Source organism: Parasteatoda tepidariorum, chromosome 1 (genome assembly GCF_982258835.1).
Source record: "Parasteatoda tepidariorum strain Cologne lab strain chromosome 1, Ptep-v5.0, whole genome shotgun sequence".
In the NCBI taxonomy this organism is placed as follows: Eukaryota; Metazoa; Arthropoda; class Arachnida; order Araneae; family Theridiidae; genus Parasteatoda; species Parasteatoda tepidariorum.
Window position 1 is genome coordinate 100,438,023 of NC_141755.1, and position 20,329 is coordinate 100,458,351.

Genomic DNA, 20,329 nt, shown 5'->3' on the forward strand with positions numbered 1-20,329 from the left:
TCTGACGCAAAAGATCCTCAGTGCTACACGGATCATGTGTTAGAGTCCCCTTGCCGTCAGCCTAACATTGGGAAGTTTTTGTGGTTTTCCTCTCCATGTAACGCAAATATGGGTTAGTTCTATTAAAAAGTCCTCCAGGAAGGCAAATTTCTCCCAATACTTGATTTAGGAGTTGAAAATTACAACGTTATAGAGTTGAACATTGGCAGTCATAAACCCAAAATTGGGTCGGCTGTTCAACGACGGTTATAAAATAAAATAAGATACACAACCACAAGACCTATAACACCAGCTCCAACTGGTTGTTTAAGTTGGCGTGTTAACGTTACAGCTGTTCTTATCGGCTTCTTTTCCTTAATAAGGGAAAATATATTGCTCATATATTTTGTTTTGCCAAGTACTAATTACATATTTCACTAATTTATAAAATTTGCTAGTTACGATTTTATCGCACGATACAATAGTCGATTAAGAGATCGCATATCGAATTCTTATTTGATGGGATTCGTATGCAGATAGAACAGTTGCTTACATAAACAAACGCCGCGTTTCAACCGCCAATCAGGATCGATACCTACGATGACGTCACTTGCAGATATTCAAATCCGGATGTTATAACCTTAGCTTGATTTATGTAGTCTTTATCGAAATGAAATTAAAGAATCAATATAAATATATTTAATAATTACAGTGCACTTTCATTGTAAGTAAGCCAATAAATATTCTGCCTTTAAAAATCGATAATTTTATACTTTCCCTCACATTCTTTATCGATTCTTCTTATAGGTATTATAGATTCTTATTATTTTTTAATTCTAAATTATACGGCAAATCATAACTAATTAAATGCATTTTATTAGAAAGCGATGCTCTGTTTGAATTATCATATTTACCGTCAGCAGTTAATTATATGATGGCCAAAACTTAAAAACTATACAATTGTATGCTCGTTATTACTTAATCGTTTTACCTTACTAATAGACAATGTACTCTTATAGTTGAATTAATTTTCGTCATTAATATTCTTTCTGTTCTTGTGGCTAAATTCATATTTCGCGCTGGAAAAAAAATCTTTTCCTTTTTTCTTATAATTATTACACGCACACTTCATTCTCCTTTCATTTTAAGTGATAATCTAAACTGCCTTTTTTTTCAAAAAATTAAATTTCTCATCACATTATTAATAATCTCTTAAAGTGAATTAACTTTCGTTTTTAATATTCTTAGCGAATTCAATTCTACATGTAGAATCGAAAAAAGAAAAAAAAACTTACTTTTTTTGTCATTATAACACGTGACATTTTCTTTCTTCCAATTTAAGTAGCAATCTAAACTGCCTTATCTACAAAATTAAATTTCGCTTTAATAAATATTAATAAGTTATCTCTTCAGGGTGGAAGAAGGGTAAGTTCTTCGTTTAATTGTTCCATGTCCCAAAAACTGCTTGTAAGAAGAGAGAGAGACAAATTCTCACGGGTAGTTTTCTCTTTTTGCAGAACAATGGTATCCAGCAATTAGCTTCAGAGGCAACTGTCTACATCGTCCTGGAAGATGTGAATGACGAAATTCCATTATTCATCGAAAGAGAACAGGAGACTGTGCTAGAAGGCATGCCCCCAGGCACCAAAGTCACACAGGTTCAGGCAAGTGACAAGGATGGTACCTACCCCAACAACAAGGTGAGTTTCTTCTTCTTTTTAGGTAAACAAACAGACAAAAAAGAGTTCATTCAATTCTTTAATTGAGTTTCAGTTGACCATTGCTGTCTGGGGAGCTACCACGACATCTTCGATTTGGTGGAAATAAAAAATACAGTTGGAACAAATTAGCAACAACCGAAAAGAGAACCCATTTCGGCCATTTTTATTTTTCTGCGTCGGAGGTGGTTTTTTTTTTTTTTACTTTTTTGAGAGAAGGATTTAATCGGGTTGTTTCTGAACCCCAAAAATAAACCATCGTAATTAAATTCTGAGAAGAACAATCCGAGTTAATGAGAAGTCGTAGGGTGGAGGTGGGGATAAAATCGATACCTATAATGCGAAAACTAGATTAGGAGTTCTTCTTAACTAAAAACTGCAAAATCTATTTTTTTTAATCGCTAAAAAATTTTAATAATTAACTTGGAGTTCGAAATGGAAATAGAAAATTAATTGTTTTCGTTTCTAGAATTTTTTACTTTTGTATAATTAGTTAAAGAAATCTATAGTAGCACATAATAAAATAAAAAAAGTTTTCTTCTTTGATATAATTTTTAAAATACATTAAAGAAGAAATAAAAACATCTTTATTATCTATCTTAATGTTATGTCATTAATTAGTAGGTACAAGTAAGAATGAAATTTTTTTATTATATATTATATTAAATAAAAATTAAAAACTTTTTTTGTTGTTGTTAAAGTGTTTTAAGAATTTCACACTTAAACTTCTCCAAGAATCATCATTTTTTGCATTTTCTTAAACCTTATCGAGTGCAAAAAGTTTTAGTTTAGTATAAAGAAAGCAATTAATCAAAATATCTCAATCAAGAAATCAATCTCGAGCAATCCATCAACGAAACAATAGTTTTTAACAATCAATCAATAATTAAGCTCAAATAATTAACAACTTCAAATAATCAATCAATGAATTACCCGTCATAAATCAATTAGCAACCTCAAGGAATAATCAGTCTTAATTGATCTACAAAATCAAACAACCCAAATTTCAATTAGTTTTTTGTAGTTTGCAATATTGTTGCATGGCAAAAAATGTATGTAAAGAGAAGAGCAACATTTGATTAATTCTTAAAAATTATATATAAATTATTAAGGTTTATTTTATTTTGATTATTATTTTTCCTATTTTATGTGAAATGCTCTTTTAGAAATGTGTTAACGAGTGTTTTTCTTTCTCCCCCCCCCCATTTTTTGTATACCGTATGTATACTGTACAAATAATGGAACTTTCTTCCGGAAAAAAGAATTTTTCTGGCCTAGATTTCTTTCAACCGCGGCGCTTGAAAATCTTCTTTAAATGTATGAACAAAATCTTACATTCTTCAATTTTTCGGCAATAAAGGATTCTCGTGTGATAAAAAGACTTTCACCCGAGGAACTTGGCGCGGGTCAAAACGAAAGTTTACCCCTGAAAATCGGGGTAGACTGAAAGTAATCAAGCCATCAATCCATCATTCTTTGATGTGGAGGACGACTCGGGGTAATCAATTTCTCGAATGAATGAAAAAAAAAAACTTTCTTTTAAGTCTTGAGAATGGAAGTTCTTCTTGGCGAGAATCCTGGGAGCTTCTGTTCGAAAGTATTATTTTATAATAAAGTCTCTGTTTTCTCCCTGAGGGTGGGATTCTGAAAAGTAATATCAGTATGTCATCAGTAATCGATGGTTGCATGCAAAGTTTGTCTTCTTCTTTTCCATCTTCACAAAATGCGGAGAACTTGGCACAACAAAATGTAGCTTTTTGCTTTAAAAAGTATAAGAAAACTGCGCATTGAGTTTGGCGACATTAACTCTTCTCCCAAGCGAAAGTTCTTTTCTATTTCATTCTTTGTAATCTTTAAAATTATACCTTAAATAAAAGACTTATAAATGATTTCGGCGACATATTTTCTAAACTTGTTATGCTGCAGCGTTTTACATCTAAATGAGTAATATTGTCTCATTTATGAATGAATTTTAAAAAAATAAATTATTATGAATGAAACTTCTGAATAGTTAAACATGAATTCAGTAATTTCTATTCGTCAGAGAGCTTTTTATTTTGGAAATAACTCAAAATGAGTATTTTAGAAAATGGATATAGCTCCAAAAGAAAGACAGCTCAAAATAAGTATTTAAGAAAATGGGTATGGAACAAAATGTGCCTTTTTGATATTAAACCCAAATTTCAGCAACCGAATCAGGAAATTTGTTTACTTTTATTAAGCGTAATAATTACTGAGTAAAGTCCCGAACTTCGTGAAAAAATGTTCTATGACTGCGAACCGTGATGGCTTAGGGGATAGAGCATTCGCCTTCCAATGGGGTGAACCGGGTTCGAATCCCAGCGATGGCTGGTTGATACGAATCCCCCCCGGCTCACACCGATCACACAGCTGACGTAAGATATCCTCAGTGGTAAACGGATCATGGATTAGTATTCCTTGCCGTCAAACTAACCTTGGGAAGTTTTCGTTGTTTTCCTCTCCATGTAACGCAAATGCGGGTTTCTTTCTGCTCCTCTTTAAAAGCCTCTGCGAATGCGAATTTTTCCCAATTCTTAATCCAAGAGTTCGTTAGTCTCCTGTATCGGCTTCAAGATTACAATGGATTTGAGCATTGGTAGTCGTAAACTCAAAATTGAGTATATAAAATAAAAATTTGGCCACTTTCTTGGTAATGTAATGAGGATATCATTCCAAGATGTTCTAACTCTAGTGCAGTGGTCGGAAAAACTACATTTTCTTTGTAGTTGACTACAACTATTTTATTACAGTTGTAGGTAACTACAAGTACGGCTACTTTTTTTTTAACAACTACAAACTACTTTCGAAATATAGTTACTACTTCACTACTTTTAGAAGACGTACATGCTTTACTGAAGAGCATAATTCACACCAATGTTCAAAGTGGTTTTGAATAAAAAAAAAATTGGATTAATTAAGCATGAGAAGTTATGAAATTTTTTTTTATTCATCTTTACATTAGACACTTTGTTATTCTAAAGCATTTTTTACGAATTTATTCTTTTAACCTTCAATCTCTATGCTCGTCTTGACAGTGAATATTTAATTTGAAAATAATAAAAAAATGCTGAGAAATTATCAAATATTTGGGATTTAAGTGATTAATGATTTTTATAATCCTCCAAGAAATACAAACCCTGGCGAAATTATTAGACACACTATAACATTCTATTTAAAATCTTAATTATCAGGTGATAGTATACAGCTTTATTATTTTTATGTGACTGAAACCGGTTTGCACTTGTTTACGTTCATGTATCTAATTGGTTAAGTTAGACGATATATAACATAAATTCGACGATTGAATACATTAGACGATCTATTATATAAATATAGAATATTTATTGTATCAAGCATTATATTAGTAGTACAGAACCCGTTATCCGGAAATCAGAAAACCGGAAAACCAAAAAACCGGAACAAAATTCGATAAATTTTCCCGCCATTTAAAAAAATTTTTTTTTTTTCTCATAAGATTTTAGGATTTTTCTTTCTTTTTTGAAAGATTACCATCATTTACCAGAAAGAACCTTACCATCATTTTGGAAATAATCATTAGTGTATTACTCCATCGTTTTTTCTTCTTTTTAAGATTATTTCCAAAAAAAAATTTTTTTTTAGTTGGATTTAACATTAAAAAAACAGCTTTTTGTAGCGATTCAGAAAACCGGAAAAATCAGTTATCCGGAATAGCGATGGTCTCGATCGTTCCGGATAATCGGTTCCCTACTGTATATTATAATAATTAGAACAAATTATTAGACGCACTGTAATTTTTTTAATAATTACTTGTTTTGCACGAGTTTATATACAATACTTTTATAATTAAACATACATGTAATAGCGTTCTATTCCGGAAATTTTTTATGTACTTCCTATTTGTATTTATTTTTTCCGTATTGCATTATAATGTTAAACACAGTTGATACAGGAACATAAATAAGTTCAAACCGGTTTCAGCTGCGAAAAAACAATAAAGCTGTATAGTATCACCTGATAATTAAGATTTTACATAGAATCTTTATAGTACGTCTTATAATTAGGCCAGGAGCTGTAAAGTACAGTGCGGAAAAAAAAAGAAAAAAAACGGAACACCCTGAATAACTTTATGTCTAATGATCGGATTTTCACGTTCTTGAACTCAATCTTAATGGTTCGATTGCCGATGATTCCTTTGTTTACAAGATTTCCAATGATAATGAACGAAATAACTTAAAGAGATGAAAAAATAACTGCTGCCAACCAAAATGGAAAGAAAAAAAATTGCTGCTCTGGAGCATCCGACGTAGATCTTATTAAAGCTTTGCCACAGAGGCATTCTCATTGCTTGCGTTGAAGGACCTGCGAAGGATTTGGACCGATCACATTCGAAAATTTTTTTGCGTTCTTTTCTTCATTCAACTTTAAAAGTATTTGCCAGAAATCGCTACAAACTACTATTTTTTGCATCGCACTACACGCTACTCTATTTCTTTTAAAAAGTGGCGCACTGCACTACAAACTACGTAAAGAAGTAGCGACTACAGTAGTTTCGCTACAGTGTAGCGCGCTACTTCTGACCACTGCTCTAGTGATTGCCATTTCCTCCAGCTATATGATCAAAATGTTCTTTTAAATGTTATTCTATAAAAAGTGAATTAGCTAATTAAAATCACGATTCCTTCTGCATTTTTGTTTGTCAGCTGTCTGTCTGCCATTAAGAATAAAAACTTTTAACAGAGCTTTAATTATTTCATTTCCATACAACCATAACACAATAATGTGTTAGTAATATGGCAATAATAATAATAACAACATGGTAATATGTCTCAAAAGCATTTCTTTAAAGATCTAATAGTATATGGTCCCCTAATACCAGACAAAAACTTTAACAATCAATATCTCGGTAATTTTGAAGACAAGACAATTTTTTTAAAAATCATTTTTATTGATTGATCATGATGAGCATTTTTTTATAATGGCATTTTTTTGCGGGAAAAAATTGCCATTATAAAAAATGCTCATCATAAAAAAATTTAACTCTGTTATCTTGAGAAAAACAAGCCACTGGATAAAAACAGCCTAAAATGGTGTTAAATAAATATGAATAATTCCTAAATCGTAATTAACTTCTTTCAATTTAAAAAAAAAAAGAGCGAAGATTGGAAAAGTTTCGAGGAGGAAAAAAATGATATTATAGGCAATTTATTATTTTTTTCATTGTGTTATGGTTGGAATCTACCAAGTCATCCTAAAATAAATACAGTATATAGAAAACTAGGATAGTTTCAGCATTGCGATTGTCCACAAGGATGTTTTTAAGCAAGATTGGAAAAGATTTTAAAACTTTTACTTTATGTCAAGCAAAGCCTGGTTGGTAGGGCGCTGGGCCCATATCCAAGAGTTCGATTTCCGCCAACCGAAGACTCCCCGTGTAGTAAATGGTGACTGATGCATGTCAGCTCTGTCTAGTCGCAAAGTCTTCCATGTTCCCATAACAAATCAATACCTCTAGGGGTACTGATCCAGGAGTTTCCTTGTCTTCAGGATTAGTTCAAAATTACAAGACTGCGGAGTTGAACATTAGTGGAAGTAAACCCAAAATTTTGTCGGCTGTTCAACGACGGATATAAAATAAGAATAAAAATTTTAGTCGCCAGTCGTGGTGGCTCAGGGGATAGGGCTTCCGCCTTCCAATGGGGTGAACCGGATTCGAATCCTAGCGGTGCGTGATCAACACGAATTCCGCACCCAGTTAGCATCGACCACAGTGCTGACATAAAATATCCTCAGTGGTAGACAGATCATGGCTTAAAGTCCCTTTGCCGTCAACCGTGGGAGGTTTTCCTCTCCATGTAAAGCAAATGTGGAATAGTTTCATCAAAAAGTCCTCCACGAAGGCAAATTTCTCCCAATACTTGATCCAGAAGTTCCCTTGTCTTCTGGATTGGGTTCAAAATTACAAGATTACGGAGTTGAACATTAGTAGTCGTCAACCCAAAATTGGATCGGCTGTTCAACGACGGTTATAGAAAAAGGTTATAAAACCTTTATTTGCTCAACTGGGAAATGAATATAACATTCTTTGAATATTTAAGAGCAGAAAAATCACCGCTGTTTATTTCAATTTCTAGTATTAGTTCATACTCTCGCTATATCTTGTTCAATTTTTCAATCGTTAATAAAATACTTCATTCAAGTCCAAATACAATTTTTGCCCATTGGCAAAATGGATCTTGTTTTAGGTTTTATGGCGTGAGCACTTTATTTCGCACTTTTCAACTGTGTATCATCACACTTTTCAACTGTGTTCAAGAGTAATAGTAAGCAGTGCGCATGCGTCGTCTTTGCACGCGTTGCTATGGCGACCGCTGCTGCTTGATAACTTTTTTAGAATTCTTTTTTTTTCACTTTTAATTTTGTTGTGCATCAAGTGGGTGAGTTTATTTTTGAGATATGGGACCAGAGAGATCCCATAAATACTTCTTGAGTTGTGAATGAAAGAGAATTTCATCATTTGAACGATAGTTTTGTTTTTATTGTTTTAATTAAGAATCAGAAATTCTAAACTGCAGCTCAAAATGGATAGTTTTCAATACTAATTCAGGTGAATATCACAAATAAAGAGGATCCGAAATTGATTGACACGGTCCCAAAGGTTAGAGTTGAAGCAAGATAAAAAACGATGCAAATGGGTTACCTGCTGTGATCACTTTGTGCACTTTGTGTGTGCACTTTGTAGCGATCACAATTTTTTTGTTGCTCTTAAATTTTGTATATTTCTTCTGCATTACTTTTACTTTTCTTATGCGTTACTTATTTTTTAAAATACATACTTGACACATACTTTCACAATACTTGATGTTAATACAGATTTTTTCAAATATTAATTTATTCATTAAATTTAATTAATAACTTTTAGTGTGGGAGAAAAAAATTCTATATATATAATAAAAACTTACTAAAATAAAATTTTTCTTTGTTGAATTGACTTCAATTTTTTTTTTATATTACTTGTTAGTGTTCATGTTTTGTAAGTGAAATATTTTTTGCGTACTCCTATTTGCACAATTAAATTGCATTTTTAATAGATTACATCCATTGGATTTCAGCAGTCCTTTCTCAAACCATTTATATGTTCATTTGCTACTTTTGATCTAATCGGATTTGTGTAAAAAACAGCCATTTTGTGCTTCTTTGTGCGGCTAATCCGAAGAGACTTTTTCTCATCGAATTTCTTCCATCGGTAGGAAATGATGACTGCCAGAAAGAAGAAAAAAAAGGGGTGGGTGAAATCTTCATTTAGGAATAAAAGCTGTGGTAAAAGGATGGTAGGAGAAGTTGCCAGTTAAACAAGAAAAAGAACAAAAAAAAAAAAAAAAGAGCTGTGGTGGGAGAGATGAGATTAAATCAGAATACCGAATGCCCAATGGGCAGGTGATGGTTTCGTTGTTTCGGATTCAACACAAAATGGTCCTGGATCAATCTTTCTTTTGTTGCCATAGAAGATCGATAGGGGAACATCGTATTGCTCTTAAAGGAAGAGGTTAGACATTTTTTTTCATTCACTCAATGGCTTTTTCATATTTGTAAGTGCTGCTTCACTTGCACGTTAGCCAGCAACTTTCTTTTTTCTAAGGAGTTCCTAATAATTGTAAACAACCGTTTTGTGATATCTTGGATTTGTATAAAAAATAATTGAACTTTCATAATTGAAAGTGCTGCCTCGTTTGCACGTTAGCCAGCAACTTTCTTTTTTCTAAGGAGTTCTTAATAACTGTGAACAACCATTTCGTTACATCTTGGATTTGTATAAAAATAATTGAACTTTCATATTTGTAAGTGCTGCTTCGTTTTGCACGTTAGCCAGCAAACTTTCTTTTTTCTAAGGAGTTTCTAATAATTGTAAACAACCGTTTTGTTACATCTTGGATTTGTATAAAAATAATTGAACTTTCATATTTGTAAATGTTGCTTCGTTTTGCACGTTAGCCAGCAAACTTTCTTTTTTCTAAGGAGTTTCTAATAATTGTAAACAACCGTTTTGTTACATCTTGGATTTGTATAAAAATATTTAAACTTTCATATTTGTAGTGCTGCTTTTTTTACATATTGGCTAGTACTAGATATTGTATTTATAAGGAATTCTAATACAACATCTTCGTAATTGTTTTGTCACGATGCCTGGCATATCGGATTTTATTGAAAAACAATTTGACATTCATATCTTTAACATTGCTCTCCACCAAATTTTGATCCTCTGGTAAAAATTGTATTAAAATTATCCTGCCATGCATTACGCTCTTGTTGAATAACATGCAGAAAAGCCTGCTACTGAAAGTTCGGAAAAAGTCAGGATTAATGCTCAGGCAGATAATCAATGTTAGTTCAGATATTACATACAACTGTAGAATTACGCATATGCAGAAGTCCACAAAAATGCAAAACTTCTAGGAGCTAGTATCAACTTTTAGGAGCCAGAATTTTTTGAAATGTTAAATAACATAAGCCTCTAGCTGCAATCTACGTAAATGCAAAACTTTTAGGAGCTAGTATCAACTTTTAGGAGCCAGAATTTTATGGAATGTTAAATAACATAAGCCTCTAGCTGCAATCTACGTAAATGCAAAACTTTTAGGAGTTAGGATCAGCTTTTAGGAGCCAGAATTTTATGGAATGTTAAATAACATAAGCCTCTAGCTGCAATCTACAAAAATGCAAACCTTCTAGGAGCCAAGATCAACTTTTAGGAGCCAGAATCAAGTATAGAAAATAGTTGATTCTGGCTTCTAAAAGGAATGGAATGGAAAATAAAGTAAGCCTTTAGCTTTAAAGTTGAAATATACTAAATTATTGCGTTTAAAACTACAATTTTTAGGCACCCAGGAGACTGGACACCCATGATTTGTAGACACCTGCATAGGTGTAACTGTTATCAGAAATGAAAAAATAATTTCCTTATGCTGAAAGTAAAAAAAATTTTTTTTTATTTTCAATGTCCACTATTGTCCTTTTAAAGCAAAATGAAGGAGCATGTTTGTAGGGCAGATGACTGACATAATGTGTGTTTTTTCACAGGTGTACTATGCCATCGAGTCCAAGGACCAGGGAGACAAGTTCTTCAGTATAGATAGGGAAACTGGGGAAATCTACACAAGAGTGGAATTCGATAGAGAAGAGAAGCAAGCTTACGCCATCCTGGTGAGAGCGGAAGATGGTGCCGCATCGGACAGACCCAACATGAAACCAGGAGAACCCAATTCAGGTATTTTTAATTCGTCAAACATTTTTGAAATACTACATATTGTATTCATAATAGCTATAAGTTGAAGAGCTCGATGATAAAAAAATTTGTTTAAATAACATTGTAATGAACTTGAATGAGGTCGCCAGTTTTTAAATGCATAGCAGCTTCAGGATATTGTGAACAAAAACTTTTTGGTCCCATTGAAACTACTTTTTTAGTTGTAAACTGAACTTAATAATTTAGTATTCCAATTGAGTACTTGCAACTCGAGAAAAAGTGAAATGGTTGTACCCAACCACGTGATTTTTATCAGATTTAATTGGATACCGTAAGTGACGAACCTGATTGGCTTCTGAATCTACGAATGCCATGATTTACCTACGATGACGTCACTTGCACGCAGATTAGAATACTAACTTTATAGTAATAAAACGTTTAGTCAATGAGCTGTGTGCAATAACATGTTGGATGAAAGTTTTTAAAGAACAGTTTAAGAATCCATCTCTGCAATTGCAATACCAATCTTATGCTAATATAACATTTATCTCATGAGCTAAGTGGAATAACATGTTAAGTGAGTTTTTTAGAGAACTTAAGAAATTGAGAGTTTTAGAACGCAAGGAAGCAGTGTACAAAGTATTTACTTTAAATCAAAAATCGTTTTTTTTAAATTTTTTATATATTTTTTTTTATTGGTAGAATAAGTTAATTTTCTGTAGGGCTAGCCTGTTGTAACATGTTCTTAAACCCGTAAATTTAAAAGCATTAGGCTGTATACAAAAAACGTTTTTTTTTCTATTGAAAATCGCCTATTTTAAGAAATTGGAAGAATAAATTAATGTTCCGTTCTTCCTGCAATATGTTCTTAATTCCGTAAATGTGAACGATTTCAAGCTGTCAATTATCATGTACTTTAACCAGTAAATTTGGATATTTTTGTTGCGTGAATTGACCTACTAATCTAGCCAGCTGTTTTTTTTTAGTCTTATTGAAAACGCAATGTGCCTTATCGATTCTCATTAGCCCATCTTCACTGAGTAATAACTCTCGGAGAGAGCTGATTTTTCCACGTTATTTGTTTGTCAAAACTTAGTAACCCTCAAAATGCAAAGGACGGTGATCAAATCATCATTTTTGTGAAAAATGGGCATAGACCACTCGTCCCCCTTGATTTTCAACTGTTTTTATGTGAAAAATGTCTACTTAGGCAGTAAAAAAATGCATCTAAGTTAATATTTACGTATCAGAAAATGTTTTGGGAGATTTAAAAATAGTATCTCTTTGATTGTCATCGTTCTATTATGTTAATTGGGTGATTTTGTTATTTTAGCAGCATTATACTATTATATTATTTAAATTTTTCAGAATGTTTGATATTTTTACATTCGTTTTAACGATACTGAACTATAAGTATAATACCGGGTAAGAACTAATTATGAAATCTCCGCAGTATTTCATTTCCAAAAGAGGGGCATTAATCTCCTCGCTTTTGGAAGTTGTGTGTGTGTTTGTGAGCAGATTTAATCTCTATAATTGCATTTAAAGTGAATTCGAACGAAGGAAATTTTAATCTCTGATGACTGTGGGTCGTAATATTTCGTTACATAAATTTTCATTTAAATTTCTCCACTCACCAAAGGGAGATCATAAATATTGATTTAGCTCCGTGCTGTTTAATTTTGTAGCAAGGAACACAAGTTATATGAAAGGAAAGCATTTTTATTGAAATATGGAAACAACGATTTAAATTTATGGCTTCTTTTTTTTTTTCTTCGGGAAAAATGAAGTAACTGGCATTTTCAAGTTAATGAGAAATTCATATTGGAAAATTTTAAATTATGTTGCTTTTTATGTGGTGTGATTTTATTTATTTTTTGATGACTTGTAGCTTAGCTTAGGACTAATCGGTTTGTCAAATTAAAATACATGCTATTATTGCCGTTGCTTTAATTCATTCGCAGAGGATTTTTATAGTAAAAATTTTTCCTACTTTTCAAATTATTTTGAATTAATTTAAATCAAAATAATGAAAAAAATTATATTTTAGCATTTTAATGACTTATGGTTATGAAATGCAGAATGAAACACCGTTGTTTGTTTTTTTTTCGTTAAAGGTAGGAGCTTCCATATACTTCCATTCTAGAATTTTTCAAATTTACAGTTATTTAGATCTAAGAGTAACAGTTATTCATCATTGAAATTTCTTTAATATACGAAATCAAATATTGTTAAAATTTTGAATACAAATAAAAAAATACAAACTATTTTTTTTTTTTGGGTGGGGGGGGGGTTATAATTTAGTATCAGCATAATTCCGATAGTCTAAAGCATTATTTTAGTAACTAGTTAGTTTTAGTTTTTTATAATTTAAAAAAACCAAAATGTATTTGCTTGTAATGAGAGCACTAGTGTCAAAGTGTTGCGCATTAGAATCTTATATTTAGTAAAAAAAAAAGCGACGTACTTAAATTTATCTTATTTTCCGAATGTTGATTAGTTTTCAAATTTAAATTGTACTAATTGAAAAAATTTCGCCTGGAAAAAAATATTGATTCCATTTCTATAGTATCTGGCAAGAATAAAAATAAAGAAAACATGGCCCTATATCTCCCCTTAATATTTTTTTTTTAACGGCAGGCACTGAACTTTCGTTCTTTGCCTAGGAAGATGCCGGAGTTGTTACTCATTTAACGTTACCCAGTGGGCACCTGTGAACATAAGTCACGGAGGCGAGCAACATTACCCACGCCACACTGCCACATACCCGTTTATAGGGTGGGCCACATTCACATATCACACAATAGAGTACACACACAGAGAGAAACATCCATGCCCTGAGCGGGATTCGAACCCGCAACCATTGGCTTCACAGTCAGGCACGCTGACCGCTCGGCCCACCCTGGCCGGCTCTCCCCTTAATATTGACCCATAATACTCAAAGTGGATCACGTATTACATTACCGGGTATATTACAGAGGAAATAGTTATAGGATTAGTAGGGGGCCCACAATGTGGTCCTAGAGGTTACTATGTATGCATATATTTAATAGTGTGTTGAATAGCTTCGAAATGAAGAAATTCGCAGTCAATATTCTGCATTACAACATGGCCCAAAGCTCCCCTTAATATTGACCCATAATATTCTAACTGGATGACGTATTATAATACAATAGGGAACAAATAGGGAATCTTTTGGCTGAGTTCTGTTCTGTTGCCGATAATTTTCTTTAAATTGTACTTAAACAGTTCCAAATGCAATAATCGCCAAGTTCAATTTTTAAAATTCATTTTTAGCCAAAAAAAAAAAAAAAAAAATCACGATGTATGTAAATTTATTGTAGTTTCCGAATTGTTGATTAATTTTCTAATTTAACCCCTTCCTTCTCGCTTCCGTGAAAATGACGGGGTGGAGTGTTCAGTAGTAACGCGCCAATAAGAATAAAACTAATTAATTTCTTTTGCCCGGACATTTACTTCTCATTTTACACACCTGATGGCAGTACCAGGATATTTTTATGGTAATTGTAGATAGTTATTTTATTCTGAACTAGTTGCAGCACCAAACAAGTACGTAATACAAATACAAAAGCCAAAAAAATAGGTACTTTTATGACCGTTTTCTTGAAAATCAACCGATCGTTAAGGGGTTAAACTATACCAATTGCAAAATATTCCCCGGAAAGAATATGGAATTCCATTTCCTTAAAGAATAAAACCAAAAGACCAAGCTTTTGACCGCCGAGTTTTGTTTTTTGACAATTATCTTTAAAATTGTTCATAATTCTTTTGCCCGAACATCTGAACTTTGTTTCATTTGCCCTTTCTTCATATGAGCAGAAGTCCAAAGAAAGAAATAAAAGCTTTAGAAACCGGGGAATGATATATATGCGCTTTTGTATGCAACCGTGATTTATCGAACCTTTTTCTCATTACAACGGGAAAAGGGATGTTCCTTTTGTTTTCTTGGAATTGGGGATGCACGCGAGGGTCCCTTTTTCCCAAAGACCTGCAATATCAGGACTCGACGTTTACTCTGCCCATCCGTCAGTATCCCCCCATCAGCAACACAAAAAAAAAAAAAGAAGAGTAACTCAACTTTATTTCTCTTCGAATTATCTTCATATATACGGGCACGCAATCGATATATACCAGCAGGAAAAGAGTTTCTTTATCGGAGATGAATCTGGAGAAGTTTCTCTCAAATCTCAGAGTCCTCCAAAGTGACCCTCTTACAGAAAGAGTTTTAATGTAACTTCGTTTGATCCACCGAACATTTTTATGGTGTTTGCAGGAAACGGAAATATTAGAGTGAATATTTATCCTTTTGCAAAAGCCTGACTTGCATCCAGGGAGCTATTTTTTGACGCAATGCGAATTCCGAACTCTCGTGGATTTCGGGTTAAATTTTTTATTTTATTTATTTGTTACGCTAACAAACTCTTGTGAATCTTTCTGCTGCATAATAATTACTACTGAGTTATAACGAGTTTTTATATGTGATTGTTTTGTCTGGAGTAAAACATGAACTGTCGGATATCATTTTTAACATGAACAAACTCTTGTGAATCTTTCTGCTGCATAATAAGTACTACTGAGTTATAACGCGTATTTATATGTGAATGTTTTGTCTAGAGTAAAACTTGAATTTCCGGAAATCATGTTCTTCATATTTTTTACATGAACAAACTCTGAGGAATCTTTCTGCTGCATAATAAGTACTACTGAGTTATAACGCGTATTTATAAGTGAATGTTTTGTCTGGAGTAAAACTTGAATTTCCGGAAATCATGTTCTTCATATTTTTTACATGAACAAACTCTGAGGAATCTTTCTGCTGCATAATAAGTACTACTGAGTTATAACGCGTATTTATAAGTGAATGTTTTGTCTGGAGTAAAACTTGAATTTCCGGAAATCATGTTCTTCATATTTTTTACATGAACAAACTCTGAGGAATCTTTATGCTGCATAATAAGTACTACTGAGTTATAACGCGTATTTATCTGTGAATGTTTTGTCTGGAGTAAAACTTGAATTTCCGGAAATCCTTTTTTACATGAACATAATCTTGTGAATCTTTCTGCTGCATAATAATTACTACTGAGTTATAACGCGCTTTTACATGCGATTGTTTTGTCTGGAATAAAACTTGAATTTCGGGAAATCACGTATTTTATATTTTTACAGGTTATAGGCATTGTTGCATAATATGTATCTCCTTTGAACTGCTAGACATAATTTTTTTTGGTCTCAAATTTCGTTACTTATTTTTGAACCTATTTGTGTTTGTATTTTTGATGTAAGATCGCTTTGCGGTAAAAAAAATAATTTGGAAGACCTATTATTAACATAAAGCTTTTTGTTCAAAAAACAGATTGTGATAGCTAAATAGTTTGAGATAAATGCATTTGTCATTTACTCGTAAATATGAAGGTAAGTTATAAACAAAATTCATTTTAGAAAAACTAGTTTTATTTCTTAAATGTAAAGCAAAACTTTTGAATTTGCTAATAGGTAAGCTAAAAAAATATTCAAAGTATTTTTTTAAAAAAAAATTAATCACTGCTTGTGAGTTATCAGCCAGACTTTGTCTTTCTTTTTTTCTTTGTCTTTCAAATTTTGTACCTAGCATTTGTTATTGAACCTTAAGCAATCGCCCTGTCTTTCATCTTCCCTTTAATCAAAGCAAATAATTAAGTAACCATCAAGTTTCATAGAAAAATAAGAATAAGCAGTTTTGGAATCAACAGCTACGTCGCTATTACATTAAAGTACCGTATTTTTCATGCTTTAGAAAGGAAATTAAAAAAAAAAACAATTTAAGGAAAACAAAGCAAGATTGCATTGAAATTACTGTGGATTAATCTACTTATGAATTTTGAAATTTTTAGTACAGATAAATTAAATCGAAGAAACTGAAGCACAATGTGAAATTCGAAATCATTGTCTTAATGCGATACGAAGTTGATACATTTTAGTTTCTATTCTCCTTTTTTTTAAAAAAAAAATACATATTCCCCTTCCAATATATTGTGTTGCTAAGTCCGTATTGAGGACACAATTCGTCAACTGACAAATTAAAATCAACTTCTAGAAAATGAAAAGAAAATAGTTTTCCTGATCGAATTTTATCGGAAATAGTAGAATTGGGTTTAGAGAATTTTTTTTCCTCCGGCTTTAAAGTCAAAATATCCTATTATTTACTTTCGGTGTCGCTGCTTTTATTTATTTATTTTTTTACTCTTTCAGCCAACCCCAAAAATAGCGAGTTGAAATCAATAAAATAGATTCAATTTCTACTTGTTTGATTCTTTGTTTGTTTGTTTGTTTTGCCCTTTTTCTAAATGAATTCTTTCCCGTAGTTGAAATATTCTTGATGAAGAAAAAAAAGGAAATAAACGTTTGGTATTCTATATATATTAATGAGTATCTTGTTAAGATAGTGCCTATCTCCAAATACTCCTTTGTCCTGATTATGGTTGTTGGTTTGAATATAGAAATTTTATATATATTATTAATCCATTGCTGGAATACGGCGGTAATGTCTTTTTCAAGCTACTTTTCCAAAAAAATTCGATCTGCTGCTCTTGCCTTCTAATTTACGATCTTTTTCTTGGTCGTAGATACCATTCTGAGAAGCTGTAAGGGCAAAGATTGTCTTTTTTATTTTATTTTTTGAGCCATGTGGCCAGTTTTTTTGATGATATCTCAAACTTTTGTTTGTTGTCTTATTCATGCAGAGCTGCAAACTATTACGATTATCCGCAATTATTACTATTTTGTAGCCAAGATTTAAGGTGTTACGGTTGAGTAATAAAATTTATGGTTTTTGTAGCATTTTTGTAATAATCTGCCAAGAATAAGTTTTTAAACACTTTACAAAACATGAACTTTACGAGAAGTTAGACTTTACAAGAGTCATGAAGGCTTGTTATTTTCAGTGAACGTTTGATAAAGTAAGTTACTTTTTAATTAATAGGGAAATTCATGCATAATATAATCAATATTAGGTTTATACCTATATAGAATTAAGTTGTGAAAACATCTTAAAATTCCACGGATTTGAAATTTGTTAACCTTTGTTTGTATTATTGTGCTTCTGATTAATGATAGCTAGATTGGAAAGTTGGTACCTCTCTGCATATTATTGGCTTTCGGTTCTTTTTCATCATATTGAGTAAATTTCGTTCCATACTTCTATGTATTGCTATTAAGCTTTTGTATGGATCTTTCTAGAGAAATTCCATAAGTATGTACGTATAGTACACAATTGTGTTCTAGGTACCTTCCTCCTTAGGCAGAGTGGCAAATTGTATTTTAGTGTGATTAAAAGATTGAAAAGATATTGCCTGGCATTGCTTACAGGTACGGGTAAGGTATGGCCCATTCATGCCATGTATCTGACATGGTTACTACCAGGTTGCCCTCTTTTCTAAGAAGTAGTGGTTGCACCTTAAGGCTTTATTACAATATGACTTCTTCAAGTCTCAGTCCGGTAATTGAAGAATCGTTTCCTTGTTAATTTCTGGGGCTTATTGAGCACTGAACTTACGGCTCTATCACAAGATGACTTCTTCAAGTCCCACTCTGGTAATTGAAGAATCGTTTCCTTGTTAATTTCTGAGGCTTATTGAACACAGAACTTAAGACGCTATTACTAGATGACTTCTTCAAGTCCCAGTCCGGTAATTGAAGAATCGTTTCCTTGTTAATTTCTGGGGCTTATTGAACACAGAACTTACGGCTCTATTACAAGATGACTTCTTCAAGTCCCACTCTGGTAATTGAAGAATCGTTTCCTTGTTAATTTCTGGGGCTTATTGAACACTGAACTTACGGCTCTATTACAAGATGACTTCTTCAAGTCCCACTCTGATAATTGAAGAATCGTTTCCTTGTTAATTTCTGGGGCTTATTGAACACAGAACTTAAGACCCTATTTCAAGTCCCACTCTGGTAACTGAAAAATCTTTCCTTTGTTAGCAAGTAAGATTCATTATACACCATAGTGTAACCACAATTGTGTCCGTCCTATTTGCTTATAAATTCCAAACGAAATCAGAAATTCAATTCTGAAAACTAAAAGTAATAACGGCTAGCACTAAAGAAAAAAAGTAGTACTTTAAATAATGTTGAAAACAGAAAAAAGGAAAAAGCTAGAACTCAAAACTGTCTCCGACAACACAAAAAACAATTTAAATATCTTAAAAGAAACAAAATATTTGAAACAGCGTGTCTTTCCTTTGTCTGTATGTATTATGATTCACTTTCAGCTTAAATGTAAGAGTATCTGTCTGGTTGTCACCTGCATGAAAAGATTAAATGAGTTTTAAAAGAGCAGTTCGGTAATGCATTGTGCTTCCACCTGTCATCATTGAAAATGCTTTGATCATGAACTTTTTGGTTTAAACCAAACGTGATTAAGATAAATTTAACTTGGTAATGTGAAATAATGTGGTGATGCCCTTTCTATTAGATAAACTCGTTAGTTATAAAGCTACTATAATACATTGAAAATGTTTTAAAAATAATTTCAAGCATATAATTTTGTAGCCCAATTGAATTGAACACATCAGAATGAATAAAGTGAAACAAAACGATTCTATAATATTCATTAGTTATATAATAAATAAGAAAATTTCGTTCATTTAATTTTCTATAGGTTAACATGGATGACGTAGAATTCTTTTTCTGTCTGAAGATTGCCGTTAACCCTATATATCTAAAAACGTGCTTGTATTTATATTTCTTTTATTTATGTCAAACTAATTAGCAATAATTAGGGTCAAACTAATTAGGGAAATACTATTGAATTTTTGTGAAAATATGGATAGTGGATAGAATTTTGACATTTGCAGTCTTCGGAGATATTAAACAAATTAACTCATCTTCGGTGAAATACTATTGAATTTTTATGAAAATATGAAAAAGGGGATATAATTTTATCGTTTGCAATCTTTTGAGATTTGAAACAAATTAAATGCATCTTCAGAGAAATACTATTAAATTTTTATGAAAATATGGATAGTCAATGCAATTTTAATGCAATCTTTGGAGATTTTAAACAAATTAGCACATCTTCAGAAATAATGCTGAATTTTTATGAATATGTACACCGAAGAGCCATTACATTATGACCACCCTGTTAATAACATGTATGACCTCCTTTAGCCCTCAAAACTGCTAGCACCCGCCGTGGCATTGATTCCACAAGGTACTGATAGGTAGTCTGAGGTATCTGGTACCAAGCGCTCACCAACTGGTCCAGCAATTCTCTCACATTGCGAGGGGGTAGCGTGGCAGCACGAATTTGGCTTTCCAAGTAGGACTACAAATGCTCTATTGGATTAAGGTCAGGTGAATTTGGGGACCAAGACATGACTTG

The 20,329-nt window shown here is 32.3% G+C and overlaps 1 protein-coding gene across 2 annotated transcripts in view; it reads left to right on the forward strand.

Moving 5' to 3' along the window:
* CadN (neural cadherin) overlaps positions 1-20,329 on the forward strand; it is a 532,539-nt gene that overhangs the window by 156,433 nt on the left and 355,777 nt on the right. For both annotated transcript variants that reach the window (XM_087149551.1, XM_087149545.1), the window contains exons 13-14: positions 1,497-1,679; positions 10,776-10,962. In XM_087149551.1, coding sequence (XP_087005677.1) covers positions 1,497-1,679; positions 10,776-10,962 — 370 coding nt within the window. The remainder of the gene's footprint in view (positions 1-1,496; positions 1,680-10,775; positions 10,963-20,329) is intronic.